The sequence below is a fragment of the Anguilla rostrata genome, chromosome 2 (genome assembly GCF_018555375.3).
Source record: "Anguilla rostrata isolate EN2019 chromosome 2, ASM1855537v3, whole genome shotgun sequence".
Taxonomy (NCBI): domain Eukaryota; kingdom Metazoa; phylum Chordata; class Actinopteri; order Anguilliformes; family Anguillidae; genus Anguilla; species Anguilla rostrata.
In genome coordinates this window covers 71,183,251-71,206,836 of record NC_057934.1, presented here as the reverse complement: position 1 = coordinate 71,206,836, position 23,586 = coordinate 71,183,251, and the positions used below count along the sequence as shown (strand labels likewise).

Below are 23,586 nucleotides of genomic sequence, written 5' to 3'. Positions count from 1 at the left end.
CATGTGCAGCTAAACAGGCAGAGTGTGGATGCCAGAGACCAGTGGTGATGCCTGAGACAACTGCTGTATTATTATTATTAGGGGTTCAGCCCGAAGGGCAGAAACCCTATTGCTTTTGCTTTTGTGCTGGTTTATTATCATTAATCTTCTTCAGAAATGTTTGTGCAAATTCCCATGAGATGGTAAATGGTAGAGGCATGAAATTCTGCCCATTGATTGGAAGTTGTGTGCAAGTGCTGCCCACAAAATATGACCCGAATCAGCCTGATGGGGGCGCTATAATTAAAGATCAAAATTTTGAACTTTGAAAAGTCATCACTCCTACGCCGTGAGTCCAATTTACACGAAACTTGCTACAGACATCAATCTACCCTCACTCTACAAATCTGCCTCCATTAATTAACTGACTGAATTACAGACTGAGGTACTGACTGAGTGAGTGAGTCACATTGCTGGTCATAAAGGTGCGTCACATCTAAAAACATTCATGAATGTAAATTTGAACTGGATTTAGCTCGAATGAGTATATATGGGTATATCCTGGTATTATGTGGCATCTTGAGTGTACCAGTAAAATAAATAACAATTACAAATAGAAATATAGACATTAATTATAAGTGTGTTGAAGGCTCCCTTTTCCCAATACCTATCATTAAATAGTTTTCATGCAGTCACAATCAAACCATAATTTATTTTTTATTTAGTTCTTGTATGATATGATGACAATTTTTTTCTTACAGTTCTTGTATGACATGATGATGGAGGTCCTATGCTACTGTTAGTTTGTTGTGCAATTAAACCTTTTCATTCATTCACTGAGAATGAACATATTGTGTCAAGTCAAATTCCTTGTATGTATAAATGGACTTGACTATTACAATTACTCTGATTCTGACCAGTTCTTATTGCACTTCACAGCTTTCACCTTCTAACGGTCCATGTTGGCTAGAACCCCGGAATTGCTGCTTGCGGCTATATTTATTATTATTATTATTATTATTATTATTATTGCAGTGGGTAGCACTGTCGCCTCACAGCACAGCTGTGGGTTCGAATCTCAGCTTGGGTCCTTTCTGTGTGCAGTTTGCATGTTCTCCCCGTGTCTGTGTGGGTTTCTTCCGTGTACTCCGGTTTCCTCCCACAGTCCAAAGATATGCAAGTAGACTAACTGGAGACTCTAAATTGCCCATAGGTATGAGTGTGTGAGTGAATGGTGTGTGTGCCCTGCGATAGATTGGCGGCCTGTCCAGGGTGTAATCCTGCTTCTCGCCCAATGCACACTGGAATAGGCTCCATCATCCCCCATGATCCTGCTCAGGATAAGCAGATGATGGATGGATTATTATTATTATTATTATAGGACTTCCAGATATTGGTAGAAGTATGAATTGAAGCTGTCTGCTGGTGACACTTTCTAGTAAACCCTGCTGAATGACTATTTACAGGGAAAGCTATTTTTAGCCCTGATTATGACAGCACACAAAATGGCGGACACTCACAGCTCTTGGAAGGTTTTGGTGCAAATCTTGAGGGGACTGAAGGATCTCAATGACATACAGCTGCCCTTCACTGCACTTCCACATCCGGCCCTCAGAGTCCATCAGGTACCGGAGGATCAGCAGTCGGAACAGAAACTCATGCAAACCTTTCTGCACCTGACAAACAAAACATTTCTCACTGCACTTTAATAATATTATTATTATTTATAAAGGGCTTTTCAAAGCTCTTTCCAACAACACACAATAATAGGATATGGTAATAAACATATATGCATGCACTATCACGCACCGTTCAGGCATGAATAAATTATTTTCAATGAAATGAAAACAGGACTGTACTAATACTTAATGAACATCTGAAGTTCAAAGTAAAAATAAATGATCCATTTAGTACCATGCACTGGTATAAAATGCATTTGCATACTTGTGTTGTCCATATTCTCATATAACATAAAATATTAGCGAAAAGTTTAATACTCCCTTCATAGATTACATTGCAGGCATTTAACAGATGCTCTTATCCAGACCATATTACACAACTTTTTTGACATGGTACCCATTTGCACCACAGGATATATACTGAAGCAATTCAGGTTAAGTCCCTTGCTCAAGGGAACAAAGGCAGTGTTCTACCTGGGAATCGAACCTGCAAGCCGTAGGTTACAAGGCGAGTTCCTCCCAAAAATCAAGGTACTACAGGTCATCTCACCTCTGATTTATATCTCCTTTTTTAGATATTTGACACCCGACATGTCACTTATGTACTTATCCAAGTCCCACCCTAATTTGGAATGCCCAATTATCTGTAACTTCAGCCATGTTCATGATTGAATCCCACCGTCAGCTTGAGAGAGTGTGGCTTTCCAAAACATGGTGTCACCAGCCTGCTTCTTTTCACACCAGAAACTAGAGCTAAGCTCGGGGGTTACTAGAGAGCGTCTCTCCCATACCCTGGGTGACACAATCACCATTTGCAAATCACCCCAAGGAGCTACTAGCCAAAGTCGGCACTGGTGCAGTCTGGATTTGATCCGAGACTATGGACCTTGGTTTATCCTTTATGTTTGAGTTTGACATTTTTCTGAAATACATGGAGCAACCTACATCTTCACAATTTTGATATCATAAATGCACAGAAAATTCTTACCGATGACATAACATCAAAATGAAAAATAGTCAGGTCCTTCCCTTCAGCAGTATTGAGCAGGGACTTGAGGATGATATTTTCGTCAACTTGCGGTTCGATCAATCGAATGCACTTCAGCGAGGCGACTTCTTCATTAGCTGATTCTTGTAGCTTCTTGTACAGCCTTTGAATGTACAGGGATTTACCTGAAAACAAGATGTTTATAGTTCTGTTTGAAAAAACAATGTGGGTTTACTAGGAGAGGGTAGCAGACACGTTTATTTCCACTCACCGACTCCTGCCCGTTTGGATGATACGACCCCAACAAACTGCCGCCCTTTGAAGACATCTGCTGCGCTAGGCTGATCTGGCGGGACAGTGTAGTGGTGGGAGAGGTACCTCTGCACCCTTTCCAGGGGCTCCTGAGGGATTGCGAGGAGGCGGTACTGGCTGAAGGCAGAGGGAAGGTAGGCATGCTCCCTGCTGGAGCTGCAGATGATCACCAGCCTGTAGTCATGAGTGCACCGAAGGCTCAGGGCCTGGAACAGCTGCTCTGCCTTGAAGCTCACGTCATAGCCCAGCCGATCGGCATGGAGGAGGGTGTAGATCTTCTGGCCCCTGTAGCCAGCCGTGAGGCAACGATGGAGGAAGAGCTCCACCTGCTGGTAGGGGGTATCGGGGTCACATAGGAGCACCTCGTCATAGGAGGGCAGTGGCTCTAACTCGCTGGCCATGTAGATGCAGAGGCAGGAGGTCAGGATCTCAGCTGGAGGGCAGACCACTAGGTTTGGTCGGCTGCTGGAGAATCCACCTGGTAGGCTCCTCATCACCACCTTTTTCTCCTCTTCCTTACACTCTTCTTCTCCCTTGTAAGCCAGCTGTCCCAGCAGTCTCCCCAGGCTTGGGACATCCAGAGTGTGGGGGAGGAAACCCCTCATGTCCCTCATGTAAGCGTCCCACAGCTGATCCAGCTGTCCAAAGCCACTAGTCTGACTCTCTTCCACCTCCCACACCTTCTCCTTCTCCTCCTCGCATACCTGCTCCTCCTCCACGACTGCTTGTAAGTCAACCTCATCCCGTCGCTCTTGCAATGTATCTCCGCTGTGAAAATCGCCCCAGAACACACGCAGCATCTCCCTCAAACCCTGAGTGTCGCAGCCAGGTCTGATGAAGGAGAGCATGGTCACCACCTGACCATCCAACGTTGGAGTCTGCGTCCCTGGGCTCAGCCGATTGCACAGGTACACTACCTGCTCTGCTGTGTAGTAGTTGAGATAATAATGCATGGATCTCTGCTCCTTCATGAACTTCTTCCAGGTAGACAGATATTGCTCCATCTTCGTGCACAGTTCTGGCAGCTGCTCCAGCATGTCACCCTCCACCACAACCTTGCCCACGCCCTGGCCACTGCCAAGGTGGAAGTCCATGACGATGCTGGCCTCGCTGTTTGGTTGGCAGCTGATTTTAGCTTCCCAGCGCTGGAACAGGGGGTTTCCTGCAGCATGAAGTTTGATAAAAGCTAGGGCCATCCTCTGGACACTGGAGAAGACCTGAGAGAAAACATGACCAAACATTTTTTTACATTTGAAAACCGTGTCTAAACTTCCCAATACAAAAAAGTGCATGAGTGTTTATAGCCAGAGCGAATTTATTTTAGTTTTTTAATTTATGTATTTATACAGCACAATGAAGGAAAAAATAAAATATACATATATTTATTTAGACAATGAAGGAAAATGAAAATATATATATATATATTTTAAAATGTATTTATTTTCCTATTTTATATATATATATATATATATATATATATATATATATATATATATATATATATATACTGAACAAAAATGTAACCGCAACACTTATCAATTTCGAAGATTTTACTGATTTCAAAGATAATAAACGTAAATCAGTCAACTGAAAAAGATTCATTAAGCACTTGTCTATTGATTTCATGTGATTGGGGATACAGATATGCATTTGTTAGTCACAGATTCCCCAATAAAGAAGATACCATGAAATGAACAGAAAATCAATCAGTATCTTGTGTGACCACCATTTGCCTCATGCAACGTGACACATCTCCTTCGCATTGAATTTATCAAATTGTTGACTGTAGCCTGTGGAATATTGTCCCACTCCTCTTCAATAGCTGTACGAAGTTGTTGGACATTGGTGGGAACTGGAACACACTGTCGTACGTGCTGGTCCAGAGCATCCCAAACATGCTCAATGGGTGACATGTCTGGGGAGTATGCAGGCCATGGAAGAACTGGGACATTTGAGGAACTGTGTACAGATCCTTGCAACATGGGGCTGTACATTGTCATGCTGAAACATGAGGTGATTGCGGTGGATGAATGGCACAGCAAAGGGCCTCTGGATCTCATCACAATACCTCTGTGCATTCAAATTGCCATGGATAAAATGCACTTGAGTTCTGTGCCCATAGGATATGCCTGCCCATACCAACGCTCCACCACCACCATGGGCCACTCTGTTCACAATGCTGACATCAGCAAACCGCTCACCCACCCGACACCACACACGCTGCCTGCCATCTGCCCTGTACAGCTGAAACCATGATTCATCATCGAAGGTGAGCTCTTGCCCACTCCCGTCGATTGTGACACTGAACTGCAGACAAATCAAGACCAAGACCAAGTCAGCATGCCAATTGCATGATCTCTTAACTCTTGAGGCGTCTGTGACATGGTGTTGAACAACAAAAAAAACAACATTTTAGGGTGGCCTCTTATTGACCCCATCATAAGGAACACCTGTGTAGTGATCATGGCTTTTAACCAGCACCTTGATATGCCACACCTGTGCAGAAGATGGATTACCTTGACAAAGGAGAAATGCTAGCTAACAGTGATATAAACAAATCTGTGGGCAAAATTTGAGAGAAATACAATCTTTGTGCACATAGAACAAATCTTTGAGGTATTATTTAAATGCATTAAAAATGGCTGCAAAAATAAAAGTTATGTTTATATTTTTGTTCAGGGTATATATATATATACACACACACACACACACACACACACATATGCAATTAAAGGAAAAGCAAACATAAAGTGTCTTAAGGCATTGGTCCACCATGAGCCACCAGAAATAACTTCAATGCACCTTGGCATGGATTCTACAAGTCTCTGGAACTCTACTAGAGGGATGCAACACCATTCCTCCAAAAGATATTCCCTCATTTGGTGTTTTGATGATGGTGGTGATGAAGAGCGCTGTCTAAGACGTCAGTCCCAACAGATAGGTGTTCAATTGGGTTGAGAACTGGTAACTGCGAAGGCCATAGTATATGATTCCTATCATTTTCATAGTCATCAAACCATTCAGTGACCCCTCATGCCCTGTGGATGGCAGCATTGTTATCCTGGAGACCACTCCCAACAGGAGAGGAATGTTTCATCATAGAATAAAGGTGATTGTTCAGAATAACTTCATATTGAATGCAGAGACCCTTCCCTTTAAGAGGACAAGTGGACCCTAACCATGCCGAGAAAATGCCCCCTATAGCATAACAGAGCCACCGGACCCCCTCACTACAGGGGTCAAGGATTCAGGCCAGCACTGTTCTCTTGGTGTACGCCAAAATTGCAGTCACCTACTTGTTGAGAATATGGTGAAGGATGACTCATCTGACCATATCACTTTTTTCCACATCTCCGTAGACCAGTGCCTATGGTTTTGCACCACTGAACTCTCAAATGTGCATTAGTTTTTGTAATGAGGGCTACTAGAATATCCCTTTCTATGTAGTTTTCAACAGACTGTTCTTGCTGACACAGTCGGATCGCATCCTGCATTGACATTCTCAGTCACCTGAGGAAGAGTTGCTCTTCTGTTTTTCCTTACATATTGTAGTAATGCACGAGCATCACGGTCAGTGCTTTGTGATGTACAGAGTGATGTGAAGGCCTGGGAAAACGCATGATCCATGGTTTCCAATATGTCGAGGAGACATATGGGCTTTCCCAGCACTGGGAGAAAGTAAACCCTACATCTGGTCTAGGTCGCCGTCTTATGAAACAGGCCCACAGGAATCCTTAGTTCTGTCCTTGTCAAAAGTCTTGCTGCGGAGTTCTGTATTACCTGCATCTGGGCCAAGGATTTGTGATTCAGACAATAGTATATAAAGCATTGCTGTATACGACCCATGAAGAAATAAAAGCATGAATGATTTTTCAGTGTCTTCAAACGACAGGACAGAGCTCTTGTTCTCGATATTTCTAAGTTGATCATAACATGTCTGTGTATGTTTTTTTTATATGATGTTCAAAATTTAGACTAGGATCAAAAATGACCCATAACTTTCTTGAGGCAGGGTGTAAAGGAATACTATGCAGGATTTTTTAGCCTCTGTTTACAATCAAAGAAGTCTCCTCCTTCGTCTTCAACCCGGTCCCCGCCCACTCACCCCCACCCCCCAAGTACTCAACCAAGTCACAGACATTAGGGTACATTGACCAGTCGGGATCACAAAATGGACACCTCTGGCAACCATAGCTGCATAGCCATCAGCCATACCTCCATGCAATCTGCTCCTGCCAAATGGCTGAAGCTAAGCAGGTGTGGGCTTGGTTAGTACTTGGATGGGAGACCACCAGGGAATACTGAGTTGCTGCTGGAAGTGGTGTTGGATGGGCCAGCAGGGGGCAATCTTCCCTCTGGTACAAATAAACCCCAATGCCCCAGTGCAGTGACAGGGACACTGTGCTGTAGGACATGCCGTCTTTCGGATGAGACGTTAAACTGAGGTCCTGACTCTCTGTGGTCATTAAAGATCCCATGACACTTATCGCTAAGAGTAGGGGGTTCCCCGGTGTCCTGGCCAAATCCCAGATCTGGCTCTCGCAAACTTGCCACTAAAAAATCCTCCCCAGACTTAATTGGCTAAATAAATGTTCTCTCCCTCTCCACCTTCGCTAACGTGTGGTGAGCGTTCTGGTGCAAATTGGCTGCCGTGCATCACCCAGGTGGGTGCTACACATTGGTGGTGGGTGAGGTGAGTTCCCCTTCACTGTAAAGCACTTTGAGCATTTGGAAAAGTGCTATATAAATGTAATTAATAATAATGTTACTTACAGTACAGGTCCAACAGAAAACAATCCATATTCGCATCATTTTTATCCCCTTGGCAAACTTCAGCTGACGCCACTGAGGAAAAGCAATTCCAAAGTTATAGTAGCTCTATTTCTTGAACCAACCCTGCTAGCTTGTCTTTTTGCTTCACTGCGTCTGTGCTATTTCACCGGCTATCTAGCTATTGCAGCAAACACTCAGTTGAAATTTGATTCCAAACCACAGGCTCTGTAGCCACACCCAGCCCTCCCCAGGCAGAAAACAGCGCTCAGAAACTTCCCAAACACATTTTAGAATAACAAATATAGGTAAAGGTGCATAAATTAAGCAAAAGTACACAAAGACTGAGATTGCCAGTGCATCACAGATTTGCCTTAGCATGGCTATTTTATATTTTCAAGTTAAAAATGCTGCATAGCATGCCTTTAAATTGATAACAAGCAACACCAGACTCAACTTGTTTTGATGCTGGTTTAGGGCCAATAACAAGAGGAGAAAGTTATGGCACATCCAGTTTTTGACATCAGCTAGACAGTCATGCAACACAGACATCTTGCTAAAATCATTATGAACGTCCTCTGTTCTTGCACAATTGCATGCATTGCTAAGCATACTAAATGGGATTGAGTCTGCTTATGCAGAAGAGTTGCTGCATTCGTCCAAGCTGCTGGTACACTATGACCCCAAGAGGGAATTTATTTTAACGTGTGATGCCTCCCCTTATGGAATAGGGGCTGTTCTTACCCATATAATGATGGCTCAGATAGGCTGTGTCACGCACACTTTGTCAAGCAGCTAGAGAAATAGGCCTTGGCTGTGATGTATGGAGTCAAGAAATTTCATCAATAAGTTTATGGTAGGGGTTTGACTGATGCACATCCAGCCTATTAAAGTAGCCCATTATCATCCTTCTTCGATGTTGTACAGAAGTTGTACTCTGGCCATATCAGAAGTAGCCTACGTAGGTCTCAGAAATCAATTTGCAGTAATCAATATATCAATTTGTTCTAAGTCCGCTGTACTCATCCCTGTGCCTAAGAAATCCAACATCAGTTGCCTGAATGATTACAGACCGCATTAACATCTGTAACAATGAAAATCTTTGAGCGCCTAGTATGTAAACACCTATCCAACGCGGTCAGCTTAGACCCCTACCAGTTTGCATACAGGGCAAACAGGTCTGTAGAGGATGCTGTGTCCCTCTGTCTCCATTCCATCCTGCAGCACTTAAAAGGCTCTCCCGCCATTGACCATCAATGGCCTGGAGGTGGAAAGAGTGGAACAACAATCGCCTCCTCTCTGAAATGTGATGACAACTCGATCTGCATCATCAAAAAAGCCCACCAAAAACTATTTTTCCTGCACCAGCTCAAAAAGTTTAGGGTGTTCAGAGAGGGGATGCTGCAGTTCTACAGAGCTGCGATAGAAAGTGTTCTCACCTTTTCTATATCTGTGTGGTATGGCAACTCCACAGCTCAGCAGAGGAAGCAGTTGGACAGAATTGTTCACTCCGCCTCAAAAATCATCAGCTGCAAATTCACCCCCATCTCTGACATCTACAAGACCCGTATTCAGCACAAAGGTCTAAAAATACTACAGGACTCCACACACCCTGCCAACCCCCTCTTAATTACTCTGCCCTCAGGAAAAAGACTCAGGGCCATCAAAACAAAGCCATTCCGTTTCCTCAAAAGCAATTACTGCAGAACCATCCAATCATCGAATGGCTCCCCAATTCTGCATCAGCACTTTACGATAGCAAAGCACTCACTACTACTATATTTCAAAGCACCCGTCACTATTCTTATTTTGCACTGGACTTTGCTTCTGGACTGTTAAACTCTTACATCCACGGATCTATGTAATGTTCTATGGGGTGGGGGTTATGTGTTGTGTGTTTTTTTTCTTATTATATGTCTTGACTGATTTGCTGTTTTGTCATGATCACACAGACAAATTCCTAACAACTAAGTTGTATGGCAATAAAGTATTGAATCTTGAATCCAAATGAAATGTTTTCAATGTAAGGTTTTAAGTCACTTCATATGTTATTATACTGTTAATGTTTAGATCAATTACCTCAATTTGCACTTTGCAGTTTGTCATTCTACTGCAAGCATGAAATTAAATGTTTTCAGTAAACACTTTATTAGTCAACCTTTGTGTTATTTTTAAAACACATGCTTCTGATGCTTGAATAGCCATTGCACCAAAGCCTATAAATAGCCCACCATTTATTGGGTGGTTATGTACGAACGGATATTTCATTTTCTGAAACTGCATACTGAGCTAGCTAACCAGCCGGTTTCCTCACCCTGAGTCCATAGAATCACTCCAGCTGCCCCTCGCTTCATGGTTGTGGACTGCTTCAGCCCTCTTCCTCCCCTGTCCTTGCCTTGATGCAGCCTGGAGCTCCAGATTTATCACCTGAGTCCTCTAAACTGCCCTACACTGAACTATACCATTTGGTGTTCTATTATTCCTGTTAACTGTCTCCTCAACTGTAACCTGCTTAACCTATTTTATTTGCTGTGACAGATCCCTTGTAGCATTTCTGCTACATTCCCCTCTACAGTCTACTCTACAGGCTGGCCTGTGGAGGATGGGCTCCCCCTATATAGGCGGGTTCCTCTCGAGATTTCTTCCCATTGGGGAGTTTTTTCTTGCTAACATTTCAGAGTTTTCTCCCCTCTACCTCATGCACTTGCTATTTTAGGCCTGGTGTTTGTTGTATTTGCTCTTTTTGCTCTGTCTCTTGCCTTGCTACTGTGTAAAGTATCTTTGTGATAGTTCTCTGTAAAAAGTACTGTACAAATAAAATTGAATCAAATAGAATATTGGATTATACCTTAATTTATTCCATTATATTGACCATAATAGTAGTTTTATCATTAGAACTTTAAATGTGAAAATGTCATGCCCTCTGGAAAGTCCTTATTGTTGCCAGCTTCATACTACCGGTAATGTTATTTACAGGTCCAACCAAAAACAAGCCAACTCCCCATGGCAAACTTCAACAGATGACACCATGAAAAAGCAATTCCATGGTTAACTGTAGTTCTTGAATGAGCCCTACTGGCTTGTCGTTTTGCTTTGCTGTACCTGTAGACACACCCACCCCTCCTTACACAGACAAGAGTGCCAAAACCAGAAACGTCATGAACACATTTTAGGATAATAGATACAGGTACAGATGCACAAATTCGGTGAAAGTGCATGAAGACAGAGATCATAAATATGAACCTAGCATGGCTATTTCATAATATAAAAAGGGGGGTATAAATATTATATAATATTTTATTTAAAAAAAGGGGGTACTTTGGCCAGTGAAAATGCTGAGTCGCTAGTGACTTTGGAAAACCACTAGCCACAGAGGCTGGTGAGCCAAAAAGTTAATATCAAGTTCTGCTAATCATTCTCAAACTCGGTGTGCCGCAACACAGTGCCAAGACATAGATATAGATGTACACCAAGTTTGAACACAATCGGATAAAAAAGATGGCTGCAACAAGCAATTCAATAGTCTGGCCATTTTTCCAATATAAAAAATGATGTCACTACTGAAATCCTGGCTTGGTCAATTGGCTTAAATCATGAATATGACAAGGCACAGCATGAGAATGGTGAATGGTGATAAAATGAGAATGGTGACAATACTTGTACAAAACAAAGCTGTTAAGAGGAATTGAAAAGTTATAACCATTGTTCAATATTGAAAAATAGTAATCGTTAATCTTCTTCTCATAAAGCACACTTCATACTGTGGGACAAGCAAGTCCAGCAGTTCCAACAGTCAATACCCTTGTTAAAATGTTCAGCACTCTGAATACTGAACACAAGAGATATTGCACACTAGAACCCCTCACTTAACCTACATATAAAATATATTTTCTGTGATTTAATGTTATAATTATTGTTGAAGATCAGAATTATCAATTAAATTGCCGAATTCATTGATAGGTCAGTCGACAGAAAACAGAAGATATGTAGTCTTTAGATTATGCCTTTAGAGAGGGAAACAGTGAATTGTATAGCCTACAATATTATATTGTTTGTAAGAATGTGGTCTGCCCTGCCCTACACAAGCAGCAAAAAAAAATGTGATTGGGGCAGTTTAAAATCCACTGATACCCTAATATAGACAGATAATCTATCTCCTCCTGCAGAGTTTGTCTCAAAAACCAGAAGACAAACCAGAAGACACAGGACACGATATCAGAGGTCAAAAATCCTGCATGGCTAGATGCACACATTTAGGTTTGAATGCAATCTTTAGGTAGGCCAGTCCTTGTCAGGGGCGCCATATGGGGGGGAAAAGTTAGGACGATTCTAAGGACTTGTGACTGACAGGGGCCCTAAAAAATTATTACTGGTTTCAGATGATGCGTTTGCCGCCGCGGTGGCAGTTCTGCCAGCCAGAAGGAAATGGATGCGGGGTTCTGACAGTAGAGGGCAGCAGAGTGTAATTTTTCCTCATAAGGACAGCTTCCACTATTCTGCATTGTACTGGACGTCACGCCGCGTTGCATTTCGGGGTGATTCACAATCATAAAATGAGTTTCGCTCTGTGATTTTAAGATTAGTATTTGGGAAAAATAAAGCTCTAATACCAGCTGATATTGGGCTAGTATCAGCATAGAAGCCATTCAAATATTTTTATGGATCTGGTAACTCTCTCTTTTTTTAAATTATTACAACAGTTTGCAACATAAAACTCGTAAGATCCTAACAGGGACGTCAAACCCATTTTGGTGATTTTTCAGCAAACAAACAGTTTATTTTTCAAAATTTCATAAATGCTACTCAAACAGCAACATATAAATAACTAATTTATCAGAAAATAGCAGCCGTTTTCTTTTATACAATTTAATACGAACCAAAGTCAATTGGGTAATTATCCAAAAAAACCTAAGCTTTTTGTTATAATAAAAACCAAACATAATACCATAAACTTCAAAATCGAGAGCTAGTTCAGTTTATGTAATTGTATGTTTAATATCAGTCAACACGAATAACCAATTGATTCTCGTTTTTCGATTTTATGTTTCGAAATGAATATTGAACACCCATTCATTTCCTGCTTTTTAATTTCCGTTCCTGAAACGGAAAACGATTGGCCAAAAACTACACAGATCCTTTCTCACCAATGATAGTTATTACTTGCCGAGGGAAGCAGCTAATTTTTTGACATTGTATTAAAGGAAACAACTATTCTCTTCTGAAAGTCAGTGATTTATATATTATTATTTGATTATACTGTAGCATTTATGCTATTATGGATTAAAAATAAACTGTCAAACTCTGTTTTCTGAAAAATCGGTTTGACCTCAGGGGTATGCATTATCTCACACTGGCAGCAAGTTGGGAACTGGGAATCGAAAAGACACCTTTTCAAAGTCTCCTTTTCACCGTAATTAAAAAATAAAAATAAAAAACACCCATTTGTAAAACTAAAATGCTTTATACCACACTGCAGACATGATCTTAAGCCTACGTAATGACCATAACCAATAGATGGCCTAATGTAACACTCTTCATCAATTTCTTTGATGACAGACTGTCCGATTTACGCCCCTAATTACTCATTTGCGAAGCAGAAGGAACCTGCCAGGTGAACAGAGATTTCACTTGCTTTCTTACAAATCTTCGAGCAAATGAAACATTTTTTATGTTCTTATAGGTTTTCACACAAATATGTGGTCGTTAAACATCTAAAAGGCTGTGTTTTTATTACTTCTGTTACTTCCCACAACAACATGCATATTATAAAACAATAGTCTATGTTGTAAAACTATTTTCTTGAAATAAAGTACACAGCTTGATCAATTCCAATAGTTGTATTTCTGAAATAGAGCATTTTGGTTATATAGGCGATAAGGGAGGTACCCTTCTAAAATAACTACATATGTGAAAACATTTTCTTTAACCACTGCCCAGTGGCAGAGCTTGGATATTAGGACAGGCACGTATTGGCACATCACACTTTGTTACAGAAATCTAACTCAAAGGCCACAGCAATCGCGCAGCAAGGCTATATCAGAAACAAGTCAGGCTACGGTGACAACGGAGACTTAGAATCTTTATCACAACAGAAATGGATGCTGTAACGAAACGTTAACTATGTCACAATGGATAAAACAGCTGTTTTAGAAGGTCATTGCGTCACCCGGACCATTTTTGCAGCCCAGATAAAAATTGGCGTGACACAGCCACAACAGCAAAAATAAAAATATTATTATTATTATTTTTTCCCTCCAGAGGGGCAGCTCAGCCAAAGAGGGCAAATGGGCTGTTGCTCGGGCAACTTTAGCCCGGCTTTGTGCACGTCGTTGGATGGCAACGCTCACAGCTCTTGCTGTCTCCTGTGTGCAGGGAGGAGGGGCGGGTGCCTGCGGTACTTAAAATAAGCAAAGTTATTGGTTGCAACTGACCGATCTTTAACAAGCTTAAACATTAATGCAGTCATCAATAGTCTATCTATGCATGTTTCATTGACCGCTGCAATAGCACAAGCCAATCAAATGTTTTTGTGGCCAAAATAATAAACCATATAATAATAAACATTACAGAGATCACACGTGTGGTTCCGTCACGTCAGTAAATTTTGAGCATAAAAGTCACTAAATAACTTAATAACTTTGCTTTGAGGTAAGGCATTGCCTAACCGACCAGACGCGCATCTCCTTAAGGACATCACCGGACTTTGCTGTGCTTCCCAACTCGCACCTCGCAGGAGACCTGCCTGAGTTGGCCTGCCACCGTCCGCGGAATAAACCAAGCCGGCTTATTTCCAATCTACAGCTGTTTGAGGAACACGTATCTACATACTCTCCATATCTCCCTTGCGGCCGGGCTCAAGTGGAAGATTTGTGCACATCCGTCGTCTTGACTGAAACCTGTCGCGACCCTGACTTCATAGAAGAAGTCTCCCACGTCCCTGCGCACCTGCCACGGACCCCTGGGACCAGCTGACGAGCTGACCAAGCATCACCTAACGGAATTAAGGACTGGCCTCCCCTACAATCACCGTTAAGTATTGAAACGCATTTTATTTGACACTGACATGAAATTATAGTATAGAGTAAAATTGAAATACCTGTTTAGGTTATTTTACTGCTGTTTATTGTTGTGTTTTGTTTGTTGTGCGTATGCTGGTCGGGAATAGCAAATTCCCTGTCCTAGTAGTTTGCATGGTTAGACTTTATTTTTATGAGACTGATATAACAAATTAACCAAGTAACAGAGTAGCGTGTCACTAACCAATAACATAAACTAACCTTTGTAAAATGGTAGTAATCCCAACCTCTGTTTAGTGATCACAAATCATAATTTTCTCGTATTATCTTATTCATCATATTATACAAATTATTGTTTTCAATTAGCCTGTTACCAACTCATTATCATAATCAATAAATGTATATTCTTTATTTCTAAACTGTTGTTGTGCCTGTGTTATTTCAATAAGTTGGGCTCTACTGACATCTCGAATTATGATCAGTTGTTGAAACTCCATTCTTCTGAGTAAACCTCACTACAGTGACATACAGGATAGGATAGCGTAAAGCTTGTAATACCCGATTAGGTAATTTTTTTTTTGCCATTTTTCTCTCATTTTCTCCACAATTTTAGTCGTTATACCAATTCCCCGTGTGTATCACGGTCCTGGTCGATGCACTATCCTTCTGTTGGTCTGGGGAGGGTGTAGACTACCACATGCCTCCTCTGATACATGTGGAGTCGCCAGCCGCTTCTTTTCACCTGACAGCGAGGAGTTTCACTGGGAGAGCGTAACGCGAGGGGAGGTTCACGCTATCTCCCCCAAATCCCGTCCCTGCTGAACAGGGCTTCACCGGCTTCCCACCCGCGAACACTGCCAACTGTGTTTGTAGGAACGTCTGACCAAGCCGGAAGTACCGCTGCCGGGGAGTGAATCCGGGTCTCTGCAGTGGTAGGCGAGTGCTTTTACCTCTACACTACCCAGACGGCCCCAGATTAGGTAATTTTACTGCTGTTTGTTGTGTTTTGTTTGTTGTGCGTATGTTGGTCTGCAATTGCAAATTCCCTGATCTTGCTGATTTCCATTGTTAACACTTCATTTTATGAAACTGATTAAACAAACTAACCACATAATATACAGCAGTGTGTCACTAACCCATAACACAAACTGACCTTTGTTAAAGGGTAATTGCACTTTCAAACACATATGGGCTTATTTTGTTTATATTATTCTTCTAATGAATAGGTCGACCTTCATTTTTCGATTAGTTATTTTGTTTTAAATGTCTAACGTTAGAAACAAGGACCTATAGAATGCAGAATTATCATTTCCTCTAATTAGAATTGTATAATATTATTCTTCATATTATGCAAATTGTTTTCAATTAGCCTATTCACATTTTCATTATCATAGTCAATGCATATATCCTTTATTTCAAAACCATTGTCATGTCTATGTTATTTCACTAAGTTGGGCTCTACAGACGTACAGAATTCTGATTAGTTGTTGAACTCCATTCTGAATAAACCTGACCAAACCTCACTACAGTGCTAATGCTACTAACAGGAATGCCACTTCTGCTGTCTTGCCAATTATTAGGCCTACACACAACCACAATGGGACAGCAATGCTTCTAGTTTAAGTTTATTGATGGGCGAGTTGGACCTTGTCAGGAAGCTGGAATTCAAGGATAGACTTTGACCACTTTTGGTAGGTGGAGAAAGACCTTCGAGGGTAAGACACGTTTATATGATGATGGTGCTATTTTGCATAGCCTAATATATTATTGGTGATGCTAATGCCTTTAGTTGCCTTACGTGATTTATGTCACAACAACTGCTCTGTTCAGTCAGGACCACTGTCATCAAAGTAAGAACTTTATTGACAATAAGGCAATATATATTTAACGCATATGACGGACCACAGCCTTATCATTATGAGCCTGCCAGGCGTCCAAGAGACCAGGCACAGACCAGGGTTACAAGGAATAACGGTCAGAGGAGAGAAATTGAGTTGGTGTGAGGAGAACCAGTGGAGAACTGGGCAGGTGTCTTGGTGAGTGACCAGCGTTAGCTTACAGATATATCCACATTATATAATATGTCAGGATGCGTGGGGGGTTCGGACCCAAGTGCAGAGGGGAAAAAAACACAAAACTCCAAAATGGAAGGAGAACAAAAGACTTTACAGACTAACAAACGGGAACAAAAGGGAACAAAAAGCCTCGCAGGGCGACCTTCAACAAACGAAGGCAAACAAACATAAGAACAAAGGAAATCCGGAAAATACAAACACGGGGGAACCAGAACATGGGCAGGAAGGCATGGAGCAGACTTGAGGAGGGGAGCACAGAACAACCAGACATAACCGCAAGAATCCAGCACCTGAGTCAAGGGAAGGGGAAACTTAAATAGAACACACGCTGACGAGACACAGGAGGGCACCATGAACAATCAGGCCACGGAAGGGGAAGGGAAAACGAGACACCCACCAAACGCTAATGGAACAATTGGAAACAATCATACAATTAACACAGGGGGAGCAGGACACAAAACAGAAGTGCCGCCATCTGGCGGCCCAACAGGGGAAACACAGACAGGAACACAGGACCATGACATAATACCACTAAACTATTTAAAGACACTCAATTTAAAAAGTAACGTATATAACCGAAATATTTTGAGCAGTAATACTTTCATAGCAATATAACATTTTATCTGTGTTCAGTAGATAGAGCCAGAGACAGTAAATCAATGACACAGTCCTATGCGCTTCTGTTTCGCTGCAGAAAACGATGTCAGCTAGGCTATCAGCAAACAAATGGCTTAGCTATGCCCAGACATAAATCAATAATAATAGTATTTTCCAAGAAATTACGAAAAATCGTTGACAACGTTTCATTAGGTGCAGCGTGTTTTTAATGCTACCCCAGAGTGTGCGTAAGTGAATGCGATGATGAGAAAAGATTTGGTTACGCTGACCTATAAAACGCTATTCCAAAAGCAAAAATAGACATTATACATCGTTAGAAAGCTTATACTCTCACCTACTGAATAAATGAATTGTCAGTCAAGCCAGACCGTACTAAAAAGGGCGACAACGCCGTAAACAACACGTGTGGTATTACGCACAGCTATTTTGGAAGGCACCCAGGCGTCACAAATGCGTGTATATTTCACAAACGGATTGTCCAAGACAATATATGACCACTCAGTCTCAAAAGGAACATATCTACGCGTAAAACCAACGGTAAGGTTGTATGTTTATTCAATATTTAGTCACAGATATTGACTGTAGAATGAACAAGTAGCTATGGGTGTTAGCTAATGATATTAATGCTGTGTTCACATCACAACATTGTAAAGTTTGCTATCATGTATCAGGCTATAACAAAACTAGTATTGGTTGTCTAATACCGACAGGAGTATTTTGTAACAAATGCAGCAGTGAATTCCCGTCTCACAAAACGCAACCAGGCACGAAAGCTAGTGTGCTCAATGTCCTGACAGGCTGGAGTTTGTGCAAACTGCACAAACACAATAATTTACCATGATGATACATGGTGAAATGCAATATAAAACTACTGAAAAGAACAACAACTCACTATATCACGACCGCTAAGACTCCCTACCACTGCACATTGGGCTAATATGACGCAATGTTAAGAAAAAAAGGCGTTTTTAGGAATTTCGCTCAAAACCGCCACTTGTTCCTCTGAATTTGTGCCCTTATGTCTTGTAAAAATTATTCAAGCCCGTATTAACTTTTCAAATGGTCATTTACAGACAAGGTTAAGTATACATACTTTAATGTGACGAGAAGTGCTATATCAATTTAATGCATAACACGCGCCCACGCCCGCCAGCACCCCCCCCCCCACCCCACCGGACAGCATCCAACAGCACCCCGTCCCCCCATCGAGCGCACTGGGTGACACCAATCCTAGTGAAGAAACTGCGCCCAAGTTGCCCACCTAATATTTCTACCACCCACCCTAATACAGCAGGCTAAAACCGTCCCTGTTTGAAAGTCAAACTAGTGGGTCTATATTTAAAGGTCATATGTAGCCTACAATTTTTCTTTTGTTTTTCCTTTTTTCTAAGGGGATGCAGCGCTACATGGTTTTAAACAATCTGTGCTTTTTTAGATTGAATGTGATTTGACAAGTGCCTTCTTTTCTGATGCATAGTAGGTTTGATCTAAATGCAGCTATAGCATATACCCTTTTTTCCAACAATGGTAGGCCTATTTCTCAATATAACTGTGTGAATGTGTCCTTGTTCAATCCTTGAACTAATAAAGCTTTTCAGTTCTGTTACTTTACAGTACAAATATTTATCTTATTTTTGTGTCCAGTGATAATGTTTTTCATCTCTCACGATGAAGAAACCTCCAGAACTGTACTTCAGAAAGCAATTGGTCTTCCTTTGAGAACTGTACTTCAGATCAATTTAAACTCTACCTCAGAAAAGTTGTCGACCTCTCCCCTCTGCCCCTGGGCTCCTCTCCCTGACATCAGCATCAGCCTGTTCAGAAGCTCCTGAAGGTCCTCCAGGGAGTAGGAGCGCATCCCCCGCACCTCCTGCTGCTGTGACTGCTCCGTGTGCCCCTCCAAGATCTCCAGCTTCAGGGTCGTGTCCAAGGTCAGCTACCAGAGTGACAGTGACAGGTAAGCAGGTGATCCCAGGTGATTCACTTTATCCGCATTGGACTGGAGTTAAACCTGCAGACACTTTGACCCTCCAGGACTGGAGTTAAACCTGCAGACACTGCAGCTCTTCAGGACTGGAGTTAAACCTGCAGGTACTGAGGCCCTCCAGGACCAGAGAGCACCACAGATGTAATAGAAAAATTAATTCACCAAGCTCATTTAGCAGCAACCGCAATCTCTTTATTATACGTTTAAATAAAAGGGAGGAAATATTTGGTACGTCCTATTTCGGCAAGGTCTATATTAATGAAGACTTTTCAGACCAACTGCGCAAGAAGCGTGCCTAACTGCTGCCAGCCATGAAGGAGGCAAGAGCTAGTTATTAGATATGACTGCCTCATTGTAAAACCATGAAAGGATGGCAGGAGGGCTGAGGCCTCATAATTGGTACAAAAGGTTCAATGTTTTTGTTTGTTTTGTCGCATGGATGATTCGTCATGTCTCTAAACTTTCCAAGAAGGGGTTTAAGAATTGCAAATCTTAATATATGGAGTCCTATAAATAAAGTTCATGAGTTGACAGTCTTAATAATGAAAATTTACACATACTTGCTATTTCAGAAACTCACTTTGATTCATCAATAGGTTAAAATGAAATAGCAGCGTCAGAATAGTGTCTTTAGAAGTGACAGAAACACCTATGGTGGTGGTATATACATATATACACTCCTGACTAATCTTTTAAGAAAAAAAAACATCCCAGAAGATATATTTGGAAAATTTTGTAAATTTTACCTCGAACATTTTAATCATTATCATGATTTTACCTTTGCGTACAAGAAGACTATATAAGTGAATTTCCCTGTTTCTAGCTTTTCCCCAAACAGTTCACTACAGCAAAGTAAATGGTGGCACAGGAAGTTTCAGGAGTGCATTTGTTTAATTCTTGCTAATTTGCTGACCAATGATTTGATGTTAAGACCATTACAAGTATATATATATATATATATATATATATATATATATATATATATATATATATATACGTTTTTTAGGCAAAAAATCACCTCATGATGATCGCAGATCCCTTGATCTACCATCAATTGGCACAACCCTGCATTAGGTCATTCATTATAAGCTAAAACTAAACAAAGTAAGATCATCAGAACTCATCTTGTAAATTTTTGCTCCGGATGCAACTCAAGAAACATGTAGCGAAATAAACTGTTAACTCAGAAATTAAATAGGCCAATTTCTGCTGTTTGATGAAGTAGCATCAATATAAACTACTTTTTAAAAGTAAGTTAAGTTTAGTTCACTACTTTTCTCTTATTGATGGCTGTGCTGTAGCTAACTATTTACAGTGTTGACTAACGGGTACCTTAGTTAACTATATTTCAGAGTAGCTTGCTGAACACTGAGAACTGGATGCTATGCACCAGCATTAATAAGAAGTCGACCCACTTTGCCGGTTTTCTTCATAAACAGAACTAGTGTTAGATATTCATCTAGCTATGACTGCGTGACATCATTTGATGGCATGGATATGGCAGCAGTGTAGAATAATGAGTGAGGAACTGGGTCTGTAACCTAAAGGTCGCAGGTTCCATTCCCAGGTAGGACACTGCCGTTGTACTCTTGAGCAAGGTACTTAACCTGCATCATGGCTTCAGTATACATCCAGCTGTATAAATGGATGCAAATGTAAATGCTATGTGTAAAAAAAAAAAAAAAAAAAGGTTGTGTATGTTGCTCTGGATAAGAGCGTCTACTAAATGCCTGTAATGTAATGTAATTGTTCAAGCACCTTTTATCATCTTAAAATAAAACTGCTGATTTCATGGTCAGTGTGCAAGGAACAATATAAACATGTGTATTTAAAAAATAATCTCTACCTTACCTTTTTCTGGTTTTGCGCACGGATAATGTAGAGGCCTTTCTTGTTGATGGCAGAGGCGAGGGAGAGAGAAGACAGCTCCACTGAGCCGTGGCTCTCTTTCACTGTCTTCAGCCACTCCAGGTTACGTGCTGTGTCTCGCTGAAACACAGGTGATCAAACACATTTCAGGAGGAAAATTTTTTTTAAAAGTTAATAAAATTTTTATTTCGCTAAGTGTCTGCTTTATAATACAATCAATATTTTTATTTTCTGTCATACATTGTTCTTTGAATGTTTTTCTCATTTTTTTCCCCTTTTTGGCACCTATAGTGTTTCCTACGTAGTTTGGCTGTCTTTATTCAAGCCTCAAATCTGAACCATGCCCAATCATGCAGTGTTGTTCAAGAACTGGACCTTTAACTCAAAGTTTGGTGGTTTACCTTTTTAGCACACTAACATTTGTGTACAACCCAGGGCTCTGGAAGTTTCTTATTTCAAAAAGAGTCTAAAAGGCATTTAAATAAAGTTTATCAAGCCTTAAGGGTTTGAGAGTACATTGCCCTCGTTGGGGAAAAAAGACAGATTCTCACCAGCTTCTCGGGAAGGTGGCGGTCATTTTTGAGAGCCTTCCACAGTTTCCCAAGGGCCTCCTTGAAGGCCTGGAATCCAGCATCTGGCTTCAGCTCGTACAGCACAGACGAGTATCCCAGTACAGCGTCATGGAAACAGGCCACGCGATCCACATCCAGGTCATTCTCTCCGGCTGAGATGGAGGCCAGGTCCACAAAGACCTTCAGCTCATTCAGATCTGCACAACCAAGGCAAGAATAACATCTATTTTTCAGTTTAAGACTTAAGGCTACATTTAGACTATCACAATTCTTTACATTTGTCAGTTAACCACATTTGTGTGTTGTGTCCCATTGTGTTTCAGTTCCATATCTCTGGATGTCACCAGTATAGATGTGGATGCACAGATCATATTTCCTATGTCATACGTCATATGTCATACATCGTTCTCCCTGTGTATGTCTCTTCATTTTGGACAACCAATGTGTTTCAGAACACAGTGCGCCTGAACACACAGGGACACATACAAGTCAATTGTGAGATAGAGTTTGGACAGTCAAGACAAAACAGATAGGATTGAATCTAATCCTAATTTGGCCAGATTTGTAGTCTACAGTAAATGTATCATAAAATACTTAATCTCTTCCAGTTTAGCAAAAGGAAACTAAGGAGGGCATTTGTAAATTAATAAAAGTGATTCAAGGTTCTCCATGAGCCAAAGTCCAACATTTCATTTCTCACTACCACTCAAGTTAAAATTCTAGTTGAAAATGTTGAAAAGGTATGTCTATAGGTGATATTTTGGTATGATAACCATTGCTGAGTGGTAGCTTTGTGACAGTTATCAGCTCATGAAGTTAACCACCCTGTACAGTAAGGTGAATTTTAGGCGCTAGTGCATATGCTATTTTAGGCTTGTTTTCAGGACATTTATTAACATTTGTTTATTAACATTTATGAGTCTGTCAGACAAATACACAGGTCGCCAGAACTCTTCAAAGTGACAATGACACACAGTGTTCCACAATTTTCACCTAAAGCTTACAGTGATGACAAAGCTACCACTCAGTTTGAAGGGCTCTAGTGGCTTTTTTATTTGCCCAACAGACGCCCCTGAAAATAAGCCTAAAATAGAATATGCACCAGTGCCTATAAATTGAACTTACAATAGCGGGCAGTTAACAGTTTCATAATACAGCTGATAACTGTGACAAAGCCACCACTCAGCAATAGTTATCAAACCAAAACCTCACCTACCAGACGTACCTCTTCAATATTTTGAATAGAATTTGCCACCTCAGGTGGTAGTGAAATCTGGTCTGGCCCATGGACCATTAACATGAACTAGAAAAGATTTTGCAGGTTGAGTTTTGTCAACAGAGCAAGGGAGCATAACTGGGAATTAGCTTAAGATAGGGACGGGCATTGTTACGATTTTATTGATTCGATACTGCTCTAACGGTTCGATACTTTATCGATACCACTATCGATAATCACTGAATTTTGGAGTGGAACTGGCATTGCTTTTAGTGCTTATATATATATTTTTTTTTAAAATTTAACCTTTATTTACCCAGGGTAGGTTCGCTGAGCACGGATGCTCTTTTACAGGAACGCCCTGCTTCACACTGATACACATTCACACCTGGGAGCTGCCCAGTACAACCACAATCCTCCACTGAGCAGCTCCACTGGAGGGAGAGAACATTTTTTTAGCCAATTAAATCAGGGGATGATTAGGTGGCAAGTTCTTGCGAGAGCC

The 23,586-nt window shown here is 41.1% G+C and overlaps 3 protein-coding genes across 3 annotated transcripts in view; all 3 read right to left on the bottom strand.

The window, feature by feature from the left end:
* LOC135248639 (E3 ubiquitin-protein ligase rnf213-alpha-like) overlaps positions 1–4,178 on the bottom strand; it is an 11,483-nt gene extending 7,305 nt beyond the window's left edge. The window contains exons 1-3 of the mRNA XM_064323458.1: positions 2,918–4,178; positions 2,647–2,831; positions 1,500–1,655 (exon numbers count right to left, since the gene is read on the bottom strand). Of these exons, the coding sequence (XP_064179528.1) occupies positions 1,500–1,655; positions 2,647–2,831; positions 2,918–4,154 (1,578 nt within the window). The 5' untranslated portion in view covers positions 4,155–4,178. The remainder of the gene's footprint in view (positions 1–1,499; positions 1,656–2,646; positions 2,832–2,917) is intronic.
* The window catches only part of LOC135249080 (stonustoxin subunit alpha-like), a 142,934-nt gene that overhangs the window by 11,783 nt on the left and 107,565 nt on the right, over positions 1–23,586 (bottom strand). The window lies entirely within an intron of this gene.
* On the bottom strand, positions 4,730–22,257 carry LOC135248638 (E3 ubiquitin-protein ligase rnf213-alpha-like). The gene is made up of 6 exons (XM_064323457.1): positions 22,253–22,257; positions 21,845–22,124; positions 21,276–21,413; positions 19,188–19,373; positions 5,098–5,265; positions 4,730–4,873 (listed from the first exon to the last, which is right to left on the bottom strand). The coding sequence occupies exons 1-6, from the start codon at positions 22,255–22,257 to the stop codon at positions 4,730–4,732; spliced, it is 921 nt and encodes a 306-aa protein (XP_064179527.1).